Source organism: Schistocerca nitens, chromosome 4, assembly GCF_023898315.1.
Source record: "Schistocerca nitens isolate TAMUIC-IGC-003100 chromosome 4, iqSchNite1.1, whole genome shotgun sequence".
NCBI lineage: Eukaryota > Metazoa > Arthropoda > Insecta > Orthoptera > Acrididae > Schistocerca > Schistocerca nitens.
In genome coordinates this window covers 883,597,949-883,617,961 of record NC_064617.1, presented here as the reverse complement: position 1 = coordinate 883,617,961, position 20,013 = coordinate 883,597,949, and the positions used below count along the sequence as shown (strand labels likewise).

Below are 20,013 nucleotides of genomic sequence, written 5' to 3'. Positions count from 1 at the left end.
CCAAGGTGGTGATTTTGCATGTTAAGACTGTTTGCCACTTTCTATCGTCCAGCACCAAACGGGCAAGTGATCTGCCAGCACTGTTACAATCTGCAGAGACCCCGTCATCAACACATTGTAGGAGTTGACTGAAGGTGACAAGTCTCCCCTGCACTTACAGTATGCCTCAACACAATCTCATGTGAAAAGCCCTGCGCCTATGTAGACTGTTGGGCCAAAGCCAGTAAGAAACCTGACAACAATCCAGTCACATACTGTGCTTATTAATTTCATTTGCCTGGTGATAGTCACAATTACAACAGATACTGCTAATTCAGCTACTTACAAGCTCAAATTTATAAAGCTCTGAGATTTGTTATCTGATCCATCATCATAAGATTTTTTTCCATCACTTATTATTTCTTTCACCTATGGCAATGATTTGTTAATGTGAAAAATTCTAAGCTGTATGCAGTTTAGAGTCCACTTCCACTGTATGCCCCCTTATTCCGACAGGACAAAGGACTCTACATATGCACCAATTTATCAGCCAACTGAGCGACAAATTGGATATGTTTAGGTGCTTTGGATGACTGACTGACCAATTTTTCTTGTCAGCTGTTAGCTGGGTATCACCACACTACAGCCCAACAGAAGTTCATCTCCTACATCTACATCTATAATCTGAGGACCACTGTGAACTGCATGGCAGAGGATACGTCCCACTATAACAGTTATTAGGGATTTTTTCCATTCCATTCACATATGGAGTGCGGAAAAAACGATTTTTTATATGCCTCTGGGCATGCTGCAATTAATCTAATCTTATCCTCACGATCCATAGGGAAATGAAATGTAGGGATTCATAGAGTCATTTAAAGACAGTTCTTGAAACTTTGTCAGTAGACTTTCTCGTTTCTTCTTCTAATCTGAAACGAGTTTCTCAAACTTATAGGTGACACCTTCTATGCTACATATATAAATAAATTAATAAATTTTACACGTACATCGTTTGTTTTGCTTTACGATCATATATTTCCTGAGGAAACTAAAAGTCATGTTACAGGTTTCAATAATCATTTTAGTAATAACTGTGAGTACACAACTGCATTGAATTTGAGGTCCTCATAACTTTGACCACTGGCTAGAAACCATGATGCGGCTAACAGCCTCACCCTGCACGTTACAGTTTCTTTCACAACTGTATTCTTTTTCATCGAATATGGTTTGTTGATGTTCAGTAGCTCCAAAACATACGTTCCCTCATTCTTATATAATTCAAAACATCATCAGCTTCCAGCTCCTTTAGTAACAGACCATGGGTGAATTACTGTCTCTGCATTAGCCGTGTCTTTGCCCACAGCTTTCTCTTGGCTGTTTTGGCTTCGCTGCTCTAAACAGCCAAGGCAAATCACAGTTCTTGGGTCTGTGTAATATCAAGCAGTATCTCTTAGAACATAATCTCAATCAATATTCCTGCAACAATTCAAAACCAGCAATAGGACAGGGAAAGGACATAGGAAGGCAAGGGCATTCCATCCCCAATTGAACTGCACCTAGTAAAGCAGTGTGGTATTGAAACTGACCTTTGGATTGATAACAGCTTTACTTTTACCAAGGGTGTAAATTGAATATGCGTAACGTTATATCAGGGCTGCACTGTCGTTCAAGCTGAGCAACCTAATAAACTGCAAATAATCTTATGTCAGGGTGGAGAGATTATACTTCAACGAAGTTCATTTCTTATAGGAATCAGTAAGTAACAGAAAGTTTTGCAGAGAAATTATGAAGATCAAGGGCAGAAACAATACGATATTTTATTTGAAAACAAGGCATCATTATTTCCCTGTTAAGACTGAAACTTGATAAATTATGTGCATTGTCTGACTAATTAGCAGGTGACTATACTGTCTTAATAATTTTCCACTGTTCAATTTAACAAAAATGTAAACTGTTTGAGAGTAACCAAGCAATGATATTTCATGTTGTACACACAGAAGCACTGACTGCATCAAATACTAATGTACACAATTTGGTGCATAAGGCAGAAAAACAGACAAAACTGAACAGAAATACATTACACCATTCCTCACTCCCGTGCTGGGCTGGTACAGCCAGAAATTAACACTCCACAGTAGTAAGGCACCAGTAGTGAGAGATCAGAGGAGCACTTACAGCCGAGGCTTACCTGTCTCAGGAAGTTGTGCTGCTGTTGTTGCTGCTGGTGCTGGAAGTCATCGTACTGAGAAGGAGAGTGCGACGGCGGCACAAGCGCCAGCACAGGGTGGCCCAGTGGGAGCGGTGCCGACTGCGTGCGTCCCAGTGGCCGGCGATTCAGACGAGCGTGTGCTACCTGTGCATCTGTAATGCCGGGTGCGGTTCCGAGGGTGGCACTGCCACCGGCATAGCTGTACTCACCGTCGATCACTGTCAGAAACGAGGCACTACTTCAGCTGTGAAATGTGGTATTTTTCATTTCGTTCCACATAAATTTCTATCGAGGTCATTAAGAGATGAAGCATGAGCTCGGACTGGGTAAAGATAGGGAAGGATATTGGCAGTGCCCTTTCGATGGAACTGTCCCAGCATCTGCCCCAAAATGTTTAGAGAAATGACACAAAATCTACATCTGAATGACTGGACAGTAATTTGAACTGCATCCTCCCAAATACAAGTCCAGTGTCTATCCACTTGCCACCCCACTCGGTTGGAGCTTTATTGACAATTCTCTATTAATTTTCTCATTTCCCTCTGAGCAATACTCAAGTTGATTAACAGCTCAGAATACATGTAATTTCAGTCAGTCCATTAACGGGTCAGTATAATACAAGGTGTACAACTTGGCTTCCACCGGTTGCCGATAGGTGGAGACAACAGTAAGTAGCGGTTGAAAGAAACAGATCGCAGACGTCAGGCAGTTAGCTTGGACCTCGCCAACATAAATTCATTCAAACATTAGTCGATTTGTCTCTGCATCATCAAGTTGTTCTTGATTGAAAATGTCATTTGCAGGAGGTGTTACTGGTTTGTTTCAGTATGAAGAAAACAACAGCTGAGTCTCTTCGAATGCTCTCACGTACGTTTGATAAGAATGCCATTAGTGAAAGATTGTGTCGTAAGTGGTTTCAACGCTTCAAGAACGGTGATTTTAATGTCGTAGACCGGCATAGTGGTGGAAGAGAGAATGTTTTCGTAGATGCAGAACTGGAGACATTGCTGAATGGAGACTCGCGTCAAACTCGAAAAGAATTTGCACAATTAGTGGGAATGATACAGCAAGCCATTTCAAAACATCTCAAGGCTATGGGCAAGATTCAGAAAGAAGGATCTTGGGTCCTGTGTAAGCTGAAACCAAGAGACATTGAACGGTGTTTGTGAACAGTTGCTTCAGAGGCAAAAATGGAAGGGATTTCTGCATCGCATTCTGACCGGAACAAAAAGTGGGTTCATTACAAAAGCCCTAAATGCAAAAAATCATATGAATATCCCGGCCATGCTTCCATGTCGACAGCTAAACCGAATATTCACGGCTCCAAGATCATACTCTGCATTTGATGGGACCAGCTCGGCGTCACGTACTATGAGGTGTTAAAACCAAGTGAAACAATCACAGGTGCTCGTTATCGAACACAATTAATATGCTTGAGCAGACCATTAAAGACAAACGGCCGCAATACAGCAAGGGGCACGATAAAGTGATTTTGCAGCACGTCAACACTCGACCCCACATTGCAAAAAAGGTCAAAACATACTGGGAATTGTTAAAATGGGAAGTCCTACCCCACCTGCCATATTCTCCAGACATTGCTCCCCGTGACTATCACCTGTTTACATTAATGGGCATGGGCTGGCTGACCGACATTTCCGATGTCATGAAAACGTCACAAATTTGATTGATTCGTGGATCGCTTCAAAAGATGAACAATTTTTTCTACGTGGGATTCATACACTGCGCAAAAGATGGGAGAAATTAGTGGCCAGTGATGGAAAATACTTTGAATGATATGTGTGTAATCAATTTGTTTCATTAAAGCTTCAAATGTTGGGGGGAAAAAAGCAGCGGAAGCAAAGTTGTACACATTGTATAATTTCATTTTGGTGGAACTATCCCACACATCTTATTTCTCCTTACAGCCATATTAAAACAGCACACACAACTTCTCTTTTCGCTAACTTTCATGCAATTTCTTTGCTTTGAGAGAATATGTGACTTTAAAATCTTGCCAAATACATGTGAACACCTTCACGCATAAGAAGTTTCAACATATCTAAGGCACTGAGCAGTCATCAGTCACAATACAGGAAATGTAATGCTCACTAAATTTTCATAATATTCTATTTGACCAGGAAAGCAGAGAAACTGAGTTATACACCTCAATAGAAGCAATGAACCTACAAATGTATTCGCAGTACACCTTACAAACATTCAGTATTCCAATTCCACCATATCATCCGGAACTAAATACTACAGAAATGGTAGGAAAGTTATTAAACAACTGATTGATATCAAATAATGTATATTTTAAACTCAAGAATACTTGGAAACCATTTCAGTCACTCCAGAACAATGACCTGTAATTTGTAGAAATGTACAAGATTTTTTTAAAAATAAAAGTAGCATCTCAAATCACAATAAATGTTTGTTTTTAATTCTGGTTTCCAGTTTTGGTCTCTTAGTAGAACCTGTTAGCAGTTTGTGACAGTTACAACTTGTACTACACAGCAGCTGTGTGATGCAACACACCATTTTATAGCAGAACTAATGTTGCTAAGTGTATGTCAACTTGACCCATAGTAAATTTATGTACTTCAGAACCTTGACCCGAGGATGGACTAAAAGACCAAAATTGGTAAGCAGAATTAAAAATAAAAATACTACGTACAAGCACTAAGCTGCACGATAAAGACAAAAATTATTATTGTATGAGGTGTCGAAAACAAAACTGATGAGCATAGAAATTGACAAATGATTTAGAAGAACTGGTTCTGAACCTTCGTGTTAGTAATTCTGAAGATACCAGAGTCACTGCTGGATCTGATCTCTTAAATTCTGACAACAATAAAAATAAATGTAACCTCATATATCGAATGTAAGTATGTATCTTCTCCTACCCATTTTATCTTTCTAACAAGGTAGGATCAAAGAAAAGTGTCGTTCTCACAATGAGTAAAGGGTATTTGCTTTGGGTCAGTTATCGGTATATCCCCTCCCTCTTTCCAGAGCCTAGTGGTCTTTTGGCATCCGTATTTTGTGAACAGTCAGTCCTACTGTGTTACCCTCGACGGGAGGCCCTAGCCACACGACATTTCCACACAACATTTCCATTTACCCTACCAATAAAATCACTTGCTGACTCTCTGGCTGTGACCAAGTAGGCATGCAGCAGCCTGCAGAAAATGCATTCGTGCACGGGCTTTGGCAACTGCACAGCATTTAACTTCACCACTTTTAACAGAGAGGTGCTGGTCAAGTTATATTCTAGGCACTATGCTCACTGAAGCAATGACTTTTCATTGGCCTTTCATTTGATCATTCCCCACAATTTATGATTCACCAGCACTCTGCCAATTGGCTCAAAATTCTATCTTTTACCATTTCCTCCATTAGTTATTGTCCCATGATACACCACAGTACTGGTCCTCATTTTGAGTGAGTATCGAGCCTCACTGAGAATAGAGCAACTGCTCTTGTTGCTCTGAGGAGGGGACAGCAACTCTTGCGTAAGAATCAGTGCCCATACATCATTAAGAGAGATGTAGCACATGTGCTTCACTCATTCTGTAATTCTTAAGTTGTTATAACCGTTATTATTCTCAGCTCTTTATCGGTCTCCTTCTGTAGCATACGGACAGCATTCTAGTTTCAGAATAGCTTCCACTTTGTCATGGACTGCGCATCATTTTGAAAGTTCCTAGTGGATTAGAGACGTGGAAAGCAGGAGAGAGTTAGTGGCGAAATTGTTTTACTTTGTATTTGTAGTTTGAAGGTTCTCACATTCAGCAGTTACCTGGTAATGTTGGGTAGAAAGGCAGAGTCCCCGGCAGCATTTGACCAGTGAGTGGCATTCCCAGCCTGGCTGTGAAGGCAGCGCGTACTTCCGCCTCTGACACTGTGCCCAACCCTGCACTTCCGTGCAAGTGCATTGCATCCGGCTGAAACATTATAATATACAACTAACAAAATGTTATTGTCAAATTACCTTACTAAAGCCCAAACATTGTGCACTTGCACTTTCATTTAAACAATGACTATTTGTCATACAAAGCACTGATCTCAACAGAGATTTGAGGGAAGGAGGCCTCATGTATGAAGGTCATCCAGGAAGTAACAACCACATGGATTTAAAAAATGAACAAATATATTTCATTAACACACATACAAAAACAAGGTTCACAAATTTGAAGATTACTTTATTTCTCTATATAATCACTTCCATTTAAGCACTTGACACTTCGGTCCATGAGCTTTAGAATTCTCTCATCAATGTTGGCTGCCACCAGTCCATTAAGCTACCTCCCTCTCACCACCACTTGCAAAATGTTTTCTGCACAGGAACTCTTTGAGCTTCGTGGCAAGGTGAAGATTGCTAGTGGCAAGATCAAGGCAGTCGACTGGATGTTTAAATAAGTACATCCAAGCTGATACAAGAAGCCCTTGGTCGTAGCAGCAGTGTGAGTGTGAGCATTGTGACACAGAAGCATAGTACCACAATAAAGCATTTCACTCCCTCTAATTTGGGTTTCTCGCTGTAGTTTTATTGTTGCTGTTGTTGTTGTCGTTGATGATGATGATGCTGTCATTGGGGTCTTGAGTCTGACAACTGGTGCATGTTTCCATGCTACTCTATCCTGTGCAAGCTTCGTTAACTCCGAATTAACTATTGCAACCTATATCCTTTCAAACCTGCTTATTGTATTAATCTTTCTTAAGGTGTCAAAATATAGATCTGCAGCAGTCATTGTGTATTTTTGGCATGAAATCCACCACGAAGACACCCTCACAATCCAACAAAACAGTTACCAAACTGTTTACATTTACAAAGATACCTCAGTGTTCAGTCTGTGATGAAGTAAGAAACCCCCATCTCACAACCAGTGAGAACCTGATCAACAAATCATTTCTATCTGTGCTATACCCTGCCCAAAATGTTAGTGCTATAGCCATATTCTGTTTTCTGTATCAGTCACTCAGATCTCAGAAACTAGTGTGTAAAAATTTTACTACAGCTATGGTGTTTGTACACATAGCAGGGAACGAGAAATTTTAAGTTGTCAAGTGTCAGGCATCTATCTTGCACTATTTTGTTCTTCACTGCATTCTCCAAATAGTCTGCGACGAGTGACACATGTCCGGGTTGAGTTCTGTTACTGTATCATCAAATGCTTCCTTTTGTCAATTGTATGTTTCCACAATATCTACATTTGGTCATGCAAAAACTGTGTTACTCAAGGAACTTCGTATCACACAATTCATTTTAAACAGTTACAGAATGCACAATAACAACCGATTTCGATTAGCGATCACGTGGCACTGAGATGAGTGCTGAGGAAACTGTTCACACTCACGTAGAAGTCTGATATCAGTTTGCACAGTGGGAACACACAACAGGTAATTACATCCTGGATTGCCCTCATATATTGGGCTCTTCAGCGCAGCAGACGGATGCCAGTAACAGCACTTACTTTTCAAGCTCAGACATTGTGAAAGTATAAATGAACTGGAACACTTAAACACTGCCAAAAACAGTTACCCCTAGCGTGCAATGCAAATTACGTCAATCGCCAGAGAGCTGGACGCCACTGACCACAGAATGAGTCGGGGGGCGCCCCAGTGAGATGTTGGGCATGGATGGGCTGCTGTACAGTGAGAGCTCTCCCACGCTGCCCTGCTGGCTGCCACAGCCTTCACCTTCCTGTAAAACGTTAGGTCTTAAGAGACAAGGAGAAAGAGTGTGTGTGTGTGTGTGTGTGTGTGTGTGTGTGTATCACATGGGAAAACACATGGAACATAAAAATTAAATACACTATTAAACATATCTCTCTCTCTCTCTCTCTCTCTCTCTCTCACACACACACACACACACACACACACACACACACACAGGAGATAAAACGGACCACAAAATTCTTTAATCCTCAATGAAGATGGCAATTCATGTCTTTGGATGGTTGGTCTACAGCTGCACTCTTTGCTTGACTTTTACTGATGCACGAGATGGCAAATCCACACTCCATCACAGTGTAAGTTTCTAGACTTAAGAATCATATTACTTTGCAATAATACACATTTAATTAGAAGTAATTGGTGTTATGTGCAGCTAAATAAATAAATACAACTTCAGATAATCTGAAGCCAGCATAGTTGCTTTGTTTTTTTGTACAATACGTGTCTCACAATGACCACAAACTTGACCAACAACAAAATCTTCAAAGACGTCACTGGAAATTTAAATTGTTATTGTGCCTACTGGACACATCTGAAACCACATGTTCGTTATCAATAATCTACTACACACAAGGTAAAGATATGTTAGATTTAATTATAATTATGTATACATTTTTAAAAAAAGGCTAAGTCAAATAGCAACTTATGCCATGCCCACATTCATATTCATGAAGTTGACTAAACTGTCTTACATTTTTAATACAGAAAACTGTTAATACTGCAGGCAAAGACCGACACATGCTTAGCAGAATGAAATAAAATATAAATTTCACTTAAAGTACTGAAGATAATCATATTTAATTGTTCTTTTCACAATCATCTTGACTGCCCTGAAAAATTTTCCAAGATTCAAGCTCAGTAAATTATATTTGTAAGGCAGAACTTTTTTGGCCACTGAATATGTAATTTGACTGTTATGACTCCACCTTCCTATTCAGAATGGTTTTACCCTTATTATTACATTATTGTTGTTGTTGTTGTTGTTACATATCAAAAGTAATATGCTTCAGATATCTAAAACACAGCAACTGAAAGAATTGAACTTGGAATAAAAGCTCATCCCTTCTATTCCAGCCTCACACATTATCTCTCTTTCACTCTTGGCATTAAGCCAATGACAAAGCAGTTGTTATTTTCATCACAATACAAAACAACAGAAATGTGAAAGCAGTAAGGTCACACACAGATAGATCCGCTCATTCAGTAAGAAATCCATTCAACAAAAAGTAGTGTCCTTAGAAAGAATACCAGAAGTAAGTCACTGGCTCGGCTGCTCACAGCTTTCTGTCCTTCCACAATGCATAATACTTCAGCATCCCTGCCAACAGACATACATATGGACAATGTGGCAGAGTAGTGCAGAAAGCTACCACAGACAGCACGAATGGACTGTCATATGAGCCACGAGTTCAGTTGCCGGTGGGGTTAGGCCAGGTCAGTCATTTCTTGTGCTGAGATCGACTAACATGGATGTGGCTTTTCACAACATGCATCGCTAAAGAGTTCCACTTGTTACTTGTTTCCATCATTCGTGTTGGTCGTGTTTTGTGCTTCTCTCCATGTAAATCTCTATGCAGTGTTCGGACTCCCTGCTCCCTAGTAGATTGACCCATACATCGAGTTTTCTCTCTTGTGGAGTCTGCCCCACCGGCTTCAAGTTAGAGCATCTACCTTCAGCAGAGTAGTGACATTTGTGCTGACAGGACGATTTCATGCCAGCATCATGCCTGGGCAGATAAAAAATGTCCTACCTCTCATATGGGAGATCATATCATGTTGGAGAATGGCACATTGAGTTGCAATGTGTCCTGTGACAACATCCTTAGCTTCCTCACCTGTGGCTTCATTTCACTTAGTTCTTACACGCAGATGTTCGATGTCACAATCTGATCATCATTATCTTCTACAGTGCCTACAAGATAACTTGTGACCCTGAATTACAGACAATATCAATTCAATAAATTTATCTCGAGGACTTGGCCAGGAAATATCACTGAATAACTATTGGGGTCTCTGCTTGGATCTACTACAACAGCAGGCCCTCGACATTTTCAGTACATAGTTGGGGCTAGTGGTCTAGTTTTAAGGTGCTCATCTGGAAAGAAAAAGGCTGCAGGATCAGAAACATTTCAGTCTGCCTTTGACAAAGCCTCCATTTCCAAATGAAGTGAGGACTTGCCAGGAGCGAAATGTGATTTGCATTTCACATTAATCTGTAGGTCCTCTTTCCCCAATAGGATTACTTGGGTAGTACGGAGACATGCAGTTGCCAGAGTGACCTCCAGCTGAAAGACTTGCACTAGACCACCGAGTAGCATGAAGCCTTTGTAACAATCTGTAGATTGTAGTGTACAACAAAACAAATGACACTTGCCCCTTGGGCCTGGAGGTCATATCGGGACCATTCCTGTAGTTGGCAGAAAAGGCTTAGAAGACAAGTTGTGAGAAAGGCTTAAACCAGAAGCCTCAAAGGTTCTGTGACAAGCTAGGCAATGGTTTCCAAGACATTATGAGAACTGTAGGGTCATTCCAAATGCCAATATACATCAGAGGCTACTACACAAGTAGCTGACAGTGTGTGGGATCCATGCTACGATTTTTGTAGAGTAGGCAACTCTCCATCCAGTCCAGATAAGGATAGCTGTAGGAGATGGCAAAGCATTAGTATAAGAAACAAAAAATGATCCTCCACATATGAGAAAACTAAAATCATAGTTATCGACTGCTGAAGCATTTCGAATCAAGTGCAAGAGTTTGAAGCCCATCTTAAACAGCAGTGGATTTTATACAAAATTTCGTACAGAACACTAACTAATACTAAACATTGACAGCAATGAGAATTTTGCAGTGTATCTAAATGTATAGCAAAAGGATAGGCTAATGGGAAATGGAGATCATGAATTTGTCTCAACAGACAAGAAACTTGGATCCACCAAGATAGAAATTAAAGCTGCATGCAAGATCGTTTGAGCAAGAGTAAGACACGGTATTAAGGGTGGGCATAAACTTATAATTGGGCCATATCACCAATCAGAACATTCCCTAAATATTAGGAAAACATAAAAGAAAAACTCAGTTCCGTACTGTGAAGGAGACTTCAATCAATCAATCAACAAATGAATGGTATAATTACAATTTTTACACAGTTGGCATGACAACACATCCAATGAAGGAGTACAAAATGTCTTCTCTGAAAACTACCTAGAATAGACAAAACTAGAGCTAATGGCAGCAAACAGATATGACCTCTTTGAGGACGGTGATCCCAGTGGAGTTGCACCAATAACGAGTACCAAAGTACAAGGAGCAACTAAAACAGGTGGAAGGATTTATACGTAAAGTGTTCAATCTAAATTAAATACTTACTTCTGGGCAGGAACATGCAGAGGAACTGCGGCTCAGGTTTGGAAGAATAACTGACAAAGAACTGGAGACAGACATATCTAGTAGAACAATTCATGACAAGAGGAACACTAAATGGTAAAAACTCTCCGTAAAGAAACTTTTGAGTAAATACAGACAACTGCATAATAAGTGTAAGACCAAATGATAAAGCTATAAACAGACAGATGATGAATGCAATGCAATTGGCTGTCAAATGACCATGTGTGAAGCCTTCAATGGCCAATATGTGAAGCATTCAGTGTCTACGATAGCAAAATCTTAATGAAAACCTCTCTTCAAAGCAACATGAAAAGACTGTAAGTGATGCCAAAGGTACCATCATCCAGATACAGGAAACAGCACAATGGGAAGCAAAGAAAAAACAGAAAAGGTGAACTCAGTATACAAAGAAAAATCCACCAGTACTGCCCCAATTTAATTCTTGCACCACTGCAAGAACTTGTAATACAAATATTAAACAAACAGGAAACTCCAGGTAGGAATATCAACAATGTAAGAGAAGACATATTGCTACTTAACCTGAAGAAGACACATTAGGTTGCAGACAGGCACAATTAAAAGAAACTTACTAATGATTTCAGCCACAACCTTCATCAGTAAAAGTGAGACACACACATCACTCACACACACAAGCAAATGCATGTCATGCACACATGACTGCCAACTCCAGCATCTCGGGCCAGAATGCAACTATCATGTGGGATGCAAGCAGTAATCTGGAGGGGGCAGCTAAGGGAAGGGATAGTAATCTACAGATGGGCAGAGAGAGACGAACGCTGTCTGGTGGAGTGTGCAGAGACTAGAATGCCAACAGATGCAACGTCAGGAAGTTGTGGGGCAGGGAGGTGGGGAAAAAAGGGAGAGGAGCAGGGAAAGATGGGTGGATGCGCTGGAAGAGGGCAGCAAATAAACAGTGTGGGAGATGAGAATGGGGAGGAGATGACAGGACAGAGGGGGTGGGGGGTGTGGGGTGGAAACTGTTGAGTGGAAGATGTGGGAACAGTATGTTACCATAGGTTGAGTCCCTTCTTTGTAGGGAAGGTACACAGACAAATCCGTAGCATGGCCATGGGCACCTGCATGGCACCCTCCTATGCCAACCTTTTTACAGGCCATCTAGAGAACCGAAAACACCAAACCCCTTGTCTGGTTCCGGTTCATGATGATATCTTCACAGTCTGGACTCAGGGCCAAGACAACCGTATCCTCATTCCTTCACAACCTCAACACATTCTGTCCCACTGCTTCACATGGCTCTTCTCAACCCATTGTGCCACCATCTTAAATATATATGTGTGTGTGTGTGTGTGGGTGGGTGGGTGAAGTGATAAAATAAATATTATTCTTTTAATGAAGAAAGAGTTCTCAGGGCCAGCCACATCAAGTGATTAAATTCACGGGCTTATGGCCAAGCATTCGTTGGCCACTGTCAAGTAGTGTGACTGCCAGTGGGCTGCTGGTATGCCCCTTATGTACACTACCTGCCAGCTGTGAGATCACTGGTGCCCACGGCATCGTCATATATGGGCGTGTGTAAACTCAGCATTCAATGTGCCTGTTCAGCCCTGCCATTGCTGGATCCCACACCATGCCGAGCTGCAGGACACAATTTCTATTTAGGGCATTATCAGTGATTTTTATTTCAATGGCTTCTTACGCAGGACAAACATTACACACTGTGGAACAACTCAGGAAGGAGCACAAAAGGTTTTATCGTCTATGCTACCCCGAGAAATCTGCCTTATCCGAACATGCTTTAGAAAAGCAAACACTGTATAAAATTTGACGAAACATCTGTCGTTGTTCACACTAATGGCTTCCAGGATTGTGTAATTAAAGAAGCCCTTGAAATAAAAATCACCGTTAACACACTAAATACAGGGGGTCAACTGCAGCTCGGCACGGTGTAGGATTCAGTGATCGTACGGTTGAAGTGGGTGCATCAAAGAAATCAACATTGCCCATATGTGGGGATATCGTGAGCACCAGCAATGTCATAGTTGGCATTTATTGTATATAAGGGTGTACCAGCAGCACACTGGCAGTCCTACCACTTGAGAATGGCCAAGGGGTGCTCAGCTGGAAGCTTGTGTAATTTTAATCACTTGATGCAGCAGCTGGAAACCTGAGAACATTTTATTCAATGTTACCATCAAGATACTCTGCATTCTTACATATTAATTTAATGCTCTAAAATGTAAACCTTATGAGGTTCCGTAGATTTTCTATTATGTTGTGGCAAAGTGAGTCAATATCATTTCTAAATACTTCTTTTACACTTGGTTTGGTGTCGGCTGACGTAAATTCTCAGTCACGCTTCAAGTTTATTCGCTCCTTTGCTTTCACTTTTACTTTCATTGTTACCATAGACAAAATCTACTTTTGCACCTGAAAGTTGTACCAAATGAAAATGATGGGCTTAAGGCTTTTATCAATAACAATGCATACTTGACACCAACTGTTCCATACCATATTGCCAGTCAGAGAATCCTCTTCATAAAATCTGAGAAATTTTACTACGATCAAAATTTGTAATTTGTAACATTCCTTCATTCACTGCAAAGTTATCTTAGAACCCCATTTACTTCTCAATTTCCCAAATCGAGAAAACAACTTCTGACAGAAGTTATTATTGATGACATATGCTGACTACTAAATCTCGATGGGCTGCAAAAGAAATTACCAAGTCATAAGACTTGGAATGCTTTTCACAAGGTAAAGCAGCTTAAAAGACAAAAGTTGCAAATCGTCTGAAACAAAGTTCATGATCAGAGTGTGTATTAACAGTTTTGCCATATGGCAATGAGGTATGGATTTTACACATGGAGATCATTCAAAACTGAGCACTGCTCAGTGAGTGACAGAAGTATGGGTGACAGATAAAGTAGTAGGAGAGAGGAAACCAAAGCAACAGATAAGGGAATGCATTGGAAGTTCTTTGCCACTTTCTGAGAGACCAAAAAAGGACATTGGAAAATATGCTGGATGTAGCTGAAGACTGTGGAGCACAAAAAAGTCAAGGTGTTTTCTTCATTGAGCTGTGGCTGTCAAATGGCTGATGATGATCTAATAAATATAAACAGTCATAACAGAGATTATTTTTAAAAATAATTTAGAGTCATGACCAAACCATATTTTTTTTTCTTCCATCCACAAACTGGGAATCAATGCACTACATTGTAGTTACAGTGCTCACATGAAACATTTAAATGTTTACTTTGAAATGAATTCTGGGTAAAGCTCTCCCTTTACCCAAATTACGGTAGATCTTTTTAATTACCATACTGACAAATGACTAAATCACTGAAACAACATCAAAAGCCACTAGGGCCTGTTCAGTGGAATAGTTGGATGATGTTTAAATGAAAGAGGTGTGAAGAGAGGTACATTTTGACTGCTTGGCAATATTTCTGAGGAATATGTGAGTCTGTCAGTAATCACTCAACAACTCTGGTATAGTTTTGAAACAATCTACTGTTTGCTGATCAAACCTATGTACACTTCTCTGAAGTGACTCAAGATATCTTTACCTCTTGAATTGGTGTGCTGCTGCGACCCATCTGGTGAGAGGGTGAGGGCTGGCGGCCTCCGCCACCTGGCATTGCCGGGGGGGAATTTGGACCAGAGTCCACACTGTTTGCTCCCACACCACCAGCATTCACGTCCGCTGCAACAATAATATCGGCAAGTTACGTCTACATCGCTTAAGCTCAACAAATGTTAGTGTGATACATCAAGAAATCATGCCGTGCATAACAAACATGCAAATTAGGCCAAGGCAACTAATAACTGGGAGCTGCCAATAAATTTTATCTGTATTTAAATATCAAAGAAAAGAGGTTTCACACTAAGTTCTGTCTGCAACTATTACCTATTAATATTTTCTCCTTTCAGATACCAGTAATTAAATGGTCACGATTACTCAATACAGATTTAATCTTGACATTTGAAATATATGCTGACACAAAGAAGCAATTTTCAATATTAATTTTTGCATCTACTGATGCTTTATTTGTGATACTGCTCCTAATACCATTTGAATATTTTGTTTTAAATAATAACTTAGAACTTGATACAGACAAAACATTTTCAATTTATTAAAAATAAAACTGAAGTTTTTGGGTAAAGTTTAATCAAGGGAGTAAAACGGTCTATCTCAAAATAACAACTAGGAAAAGAAAACAAATGTATACTCAGTGCCGCATTTTTCCTATCCTCGCAAAAGAACAATAATAATTAAAGATTGTAGGTTTCTAAAATCCCAAAGTACAGCTAACATCATTTTATTAAAAGAGTATGCACAATGTATCCAAAATACTCTACTTAATGGGTGCAATAGTTTCCGAAATATCTGAAATGACTTTTTCTCAATAATAAAGATAATCATCAGTTACATCTGCCTAAGCTGTACTGTACATCACCAGGATGTATTTATTATTCCCACAACCAGGAAACCCCGCATACTTGCGAGTTGTGACTTCCTCTTGATGTTGGCCAGAAGTCGATCTTTGCGCCTGGCGATGGGGCTAGATCGGCGCTCAATCACCCTTTGCTTGAGTCGCACCTTGAGCAGGTTTGGTTCAGATGCTGTCGAGGGCATAGCATGGAGAGGAGTAGATACACCAATGTTAGAGCTACAGTCAGTCATATTATCGCTACGGTAAAACACACAGAGGCCACAGAGAGGATAGTGTGCTTGCAGCATGAAAGTACTTAGCATTCTGGAACACTACTCAAACTGAAGCAAGCTAATGTTCAAAGTAATGGATGAACATAAAAATGTCAGTAATTTTACCACATGTACTACTACCTCATTCTGCAAAAATCCTTCTGTGTCTCATTAAACATGCAAGATGCAACACACTGCAAAATAAATGAGCAGGTAAGAAGACTCAGACAAATTTTTAAAAAAGCTACAGAACTTCAAGCAATTAATATTACATTTCTACATAATTATAATAAGAATTAATAGAGATATTAAGCAGTTAATATTCACACAAACACGAAACTGCATCAACAACAATTTAGTTACAGTTCTTGCTACAAAATGTTATCTTTAATAATTGTATTTCTACTTAATATCAAAAAGAAAAGCAACTTCAAAGAAACTGTGAAAATTCAGTATATTTACTAGCTGTAAATTGCACTGAAATAGCATTACATCACAACTTAGAGAAGACAATGAAGAAGTAACATCAATGCAAATTACTGATCAAGTGTTGACGTAAGTACACTGAAACACCTGTTGTATTCTGAACTGGAGGAGATTAATTTATTTGAAACATGGTTCAGTAAGTTACAAGATATTGAGGGGAAATGCTAAATTTATAAGTAAAAGCTGTGGGCTATACTGTTCCCACCCAAGGTAGTACTCAAGTGAAAAAGTACGGAAACAATTTGTATCTTATTCTTCAATGTCTTTCATTATTTTCTTATGGTGATAATGCAAAAATAATCCAGGCATTAACAGGTATTAACTTAGTATAATCTTAGAGCTGAGATAATTAAGACATGGTACTTCTCCTGTAAATTATAATCAAAAAAGGTAAAATATCAAATAAAAGGAATTCTGACACACAGAGAAATCTGTTCCCCTGCATGCTGATGTCATCCTCACATTTCATAGTTACAATGATGTACAATCAAAGATATGAATGAAGCCAAGTTTTTAAAAAATAAAAGAATACTAACAATGTTATGCACAGTTACGGAGGGGGAAGAGAAGGAGAAAAAGCAACATTATCAGTTGGAAAAGAGTAAGGCACCAGGCCCCGATCGAACACTTCTTTACACAAAGTGATCTGTGGCATGACCCCCTTCCTTATCTCACACTTAATATGAATCACTTGGGTGGGGGAAGACTGTGCCAAATGAATGGAAAAAAACCTGGTAACTCTTGTACACAAGAAGGAGAAAAAAAAACAGAAACACAAAATTACAGACCAATATCCACAATGTCTGTCTATTGTAGTATCCTTGAGTGTATTCTAAATTTGTTCTGTCCTAAAATTAGCATGGATTTAAAAGCCACTGCCCATGTGTGGCAAAGCTGCTCATTTTCACAAACAATATCCTGAAACCACATGTGCAAGCCAACAGGCAAACTCACGCAAAGAATTTGACACTCTACAACAATGTTGACTGTCAACGAAAGTTCGAGCATGTGGAATAGTTTTTCAACTATATGGATGGTTTGCAGACTTTCGAGTGACAGAAGCCAGCACACTGTCCTGGAGTGTGAGCGTTTGTCGGAGACAAAGATGGCGTCAGGGATGGTGGTGGTGGTTAGTGTTTAACGTCCCGTCGACAACGAGGTCATTAGAGACGGAGTGCGAGCTCGGTTTAGGGAAGGATTGGGAAGGAAATCAGCCGTGCCCTTTCAAAGGAACCATCCCGGCATTTGCCTGAAACGATTTAGGGAAATCACGGAAAACCTAAATCAGGATGGCTGGAGACGGGATTGAACCGTCGTCCTCCCGAATGGGCGTCAGGGATGTCCCAGGGAAGTGTGCTAGGACCGTTCCTGTTCTCCATGTACATTAACAATCTGTCAGATAAGAAGGCAGTGAACTGAGACTGTTTGCTGACGATGCTGCTGGATATGGGAAAGTATCAACCTCTAATGACTGTAGGGGGATTTGAGATGACTGACAGAATTTTTGTTTCGTGAGATTAAAGGCAGATTGCTGTAAATATAGGCAAATGTTAAGCTGAGGCAGAGATGTGGGAGAAACATTCCCGTAAAGCTCATATACAGTATTATTGTTATCTTGTTTGACTTAATTACATCAATTAGATACATGGAATCAACATTGTGAAATAATACTAAATGTAACAATCATACAAAGTCAGTAGCAGCAAAAGTTAATAAGCATCAATGATTTGTTGAGACTGTTCTGCTCAAGTATAGTGCACACGTGAAGGAAATCAGGCACATAATTCCTGTGAGACCCCACCTCAGGTACCACTCAAGTGTGTAAGTGTTTGGAAACCCTACTCTGTCAGATTATAGGTAGACACTGAAGCAATTCAGATGTGTTCTGATAAATTTGTTAGCACTCAGTTCAAACAGTACAAGACAAGAGTGTTATGGCAATGTTTCGTGTACTCGGATGGGAACTGTAAGAGGTAAGAAGACCGTCTCCTTGTGAAACGCTACTGAGCATGTTCAGAGAACTAGTAACTGTGACAAATTGCAGAACCCTTCTCCTGTCCTCAATGTTCATCTTTTTTCAGAAAAAATATGCGCTTGTAGAGGAGCATACAGGCAGTAATTTTTCCTTCACACCATTTTTGAGTGGAATAGTAAATGGAACGACTACCAATGGTGCAGAGCACCTTGCACCGTGTAACACACAGTGGCTTGTGGTTATGTATGTAGAGGTAGAGGAGGAGGGAATGGGAACTGTAAAAGAATAATAGGAAGAAATATATACAGCAAAAGAATGTCTAGAACAACTTTTCTTTACAAATTCACTGATGCAGCTTTACACTGCAACGCGAAGTGGTGCAGCATTCAAGTTCCTGCAGTGCTGCTCACCTGTCTTCCTGAGAGGGAAGTCGTCGTCGTACTTGGCTACAATGGACGGCAGGCGGTACGGGTGTGCCCCTGCCGAGGACCCAGCTGCTGCCGTTCCCGGTCCTCCGTCGTGACCGTGTAGGATACTCCTGTAACAGAAACTCACTGAGTAACCCTGACACTAATCGGCCAAAATTATTACCTGCAGTTTTAGTGGAGGCCCTGTACGCTACGATGTTGCAGTACTAATAGCTTCACGTGAGAGAGCTTTCATCAAAATGTGAAAACATCTTCGTAAAACTTCATTTTACAAAAACTAAATGCTTCTAATAAAAACATACCATCTCATTATGACTACTGGAGGTAATGTGGAGCAAGCTGACAAAAGGGACTAATTGTCTCTCTGATTTTTGAGGCATATGTAATGAAAATTTTGGGATTGTGAGTGATACATATTTCTAGATGCAAATCTTAACAAACAACAAATGTCACTCTACTGTCAGGATGCTTTTAAGTCAGTTTGAGGACTTCTGAATGAGAGATGCATTTTAGAGGGAGAATCAACAACACACTGTACATCGCAGCACTAAGTTTATTGAGACTGTGCACAGTGCCAATTTAAACTGTGCGAAGTTCACTGAAAAGTAAGCCGAAATCACAGGATAATTGCAGTATGAGCTGTGCTGGGGTGACTGCACCTTTGAATAAGTGTGTGTGTGTGTGTGTGTGTGTGTGTGTGTGTGTGTGTGTGTGTGTGAGAGAGAGAGAGAGAGAGAGAGAGAGAGAGAGAGAGAGAGAGACAATTATGACATTTCACCCCTAAAAAGGATTAGGATAAATAAGTAACTGGGCAATGTTGTGTAACTAGTGGATATTATCTATATTGTGGAACATTCTATGGTACTCAAGCCATAAACCAAGATCACCTGACATGTCTTCACTTTTATCACCATTTTCTTTATGTATCACCGTCCAACATTTGTGTAAGCTGCATCTTCTGGTGTAATGTTTCCACTGACATGCCGACTATCCTTATCACTTTAATACTCTCTTCTGCAGTTAAAGAAATTATAAATGCACTTGGTGTACCGGCAGCTGTGTTTTATCTAAAGTGTACAGGAATAAAGCAACAGCACCACCTTACAAAAAAGTTAAGAAATGATAG

At 40.1% G+C, this 20,013-nt stretch overlaps 1 protein-coding gene across 4 annotated transcripts in view; it reads right to left on the bottom strand.

Moving 5' to 3' along the window:
* LOC126253406 (histone deacetylase 5) overlaps positions 1-20,013 on the bottom strand; it is a 662,028-nt gene that overhangs the window by 70,115 nt on the left and 571,900 nt on the right. For all 4 annotated transcript variants that reach the window (XM_049954707.1, XM_049954708.1, XM_049954709.1 and 1 more), the window contains 6 exons: positions 18,870-18,997; positions 15,794-15,916; positions 14,860-14,996; positions 7,785-7,892; positions 5,988-6,132; positions 2,168-2,406 (listed from right to left, as the gene is read on the bottom strand). In XM_049954707.1, the coding sequence (XP_049810664.1) occupies positions 2,168-2,406; positions 5,988-6,132; positions 7,785-7,892; positions 14,860-14,996; positions 15,794-15,916; positions 18,870-18,997 (880 nt within the window). The remainder of the gene's footprint in view (positions 1-2,167; positions 2,407-5,987; positions 6,133-7,784; positions 7,893-14,859; positions 14,997-15,793; positions 15,917-18,869; positions 18,998-20,013) is intronic.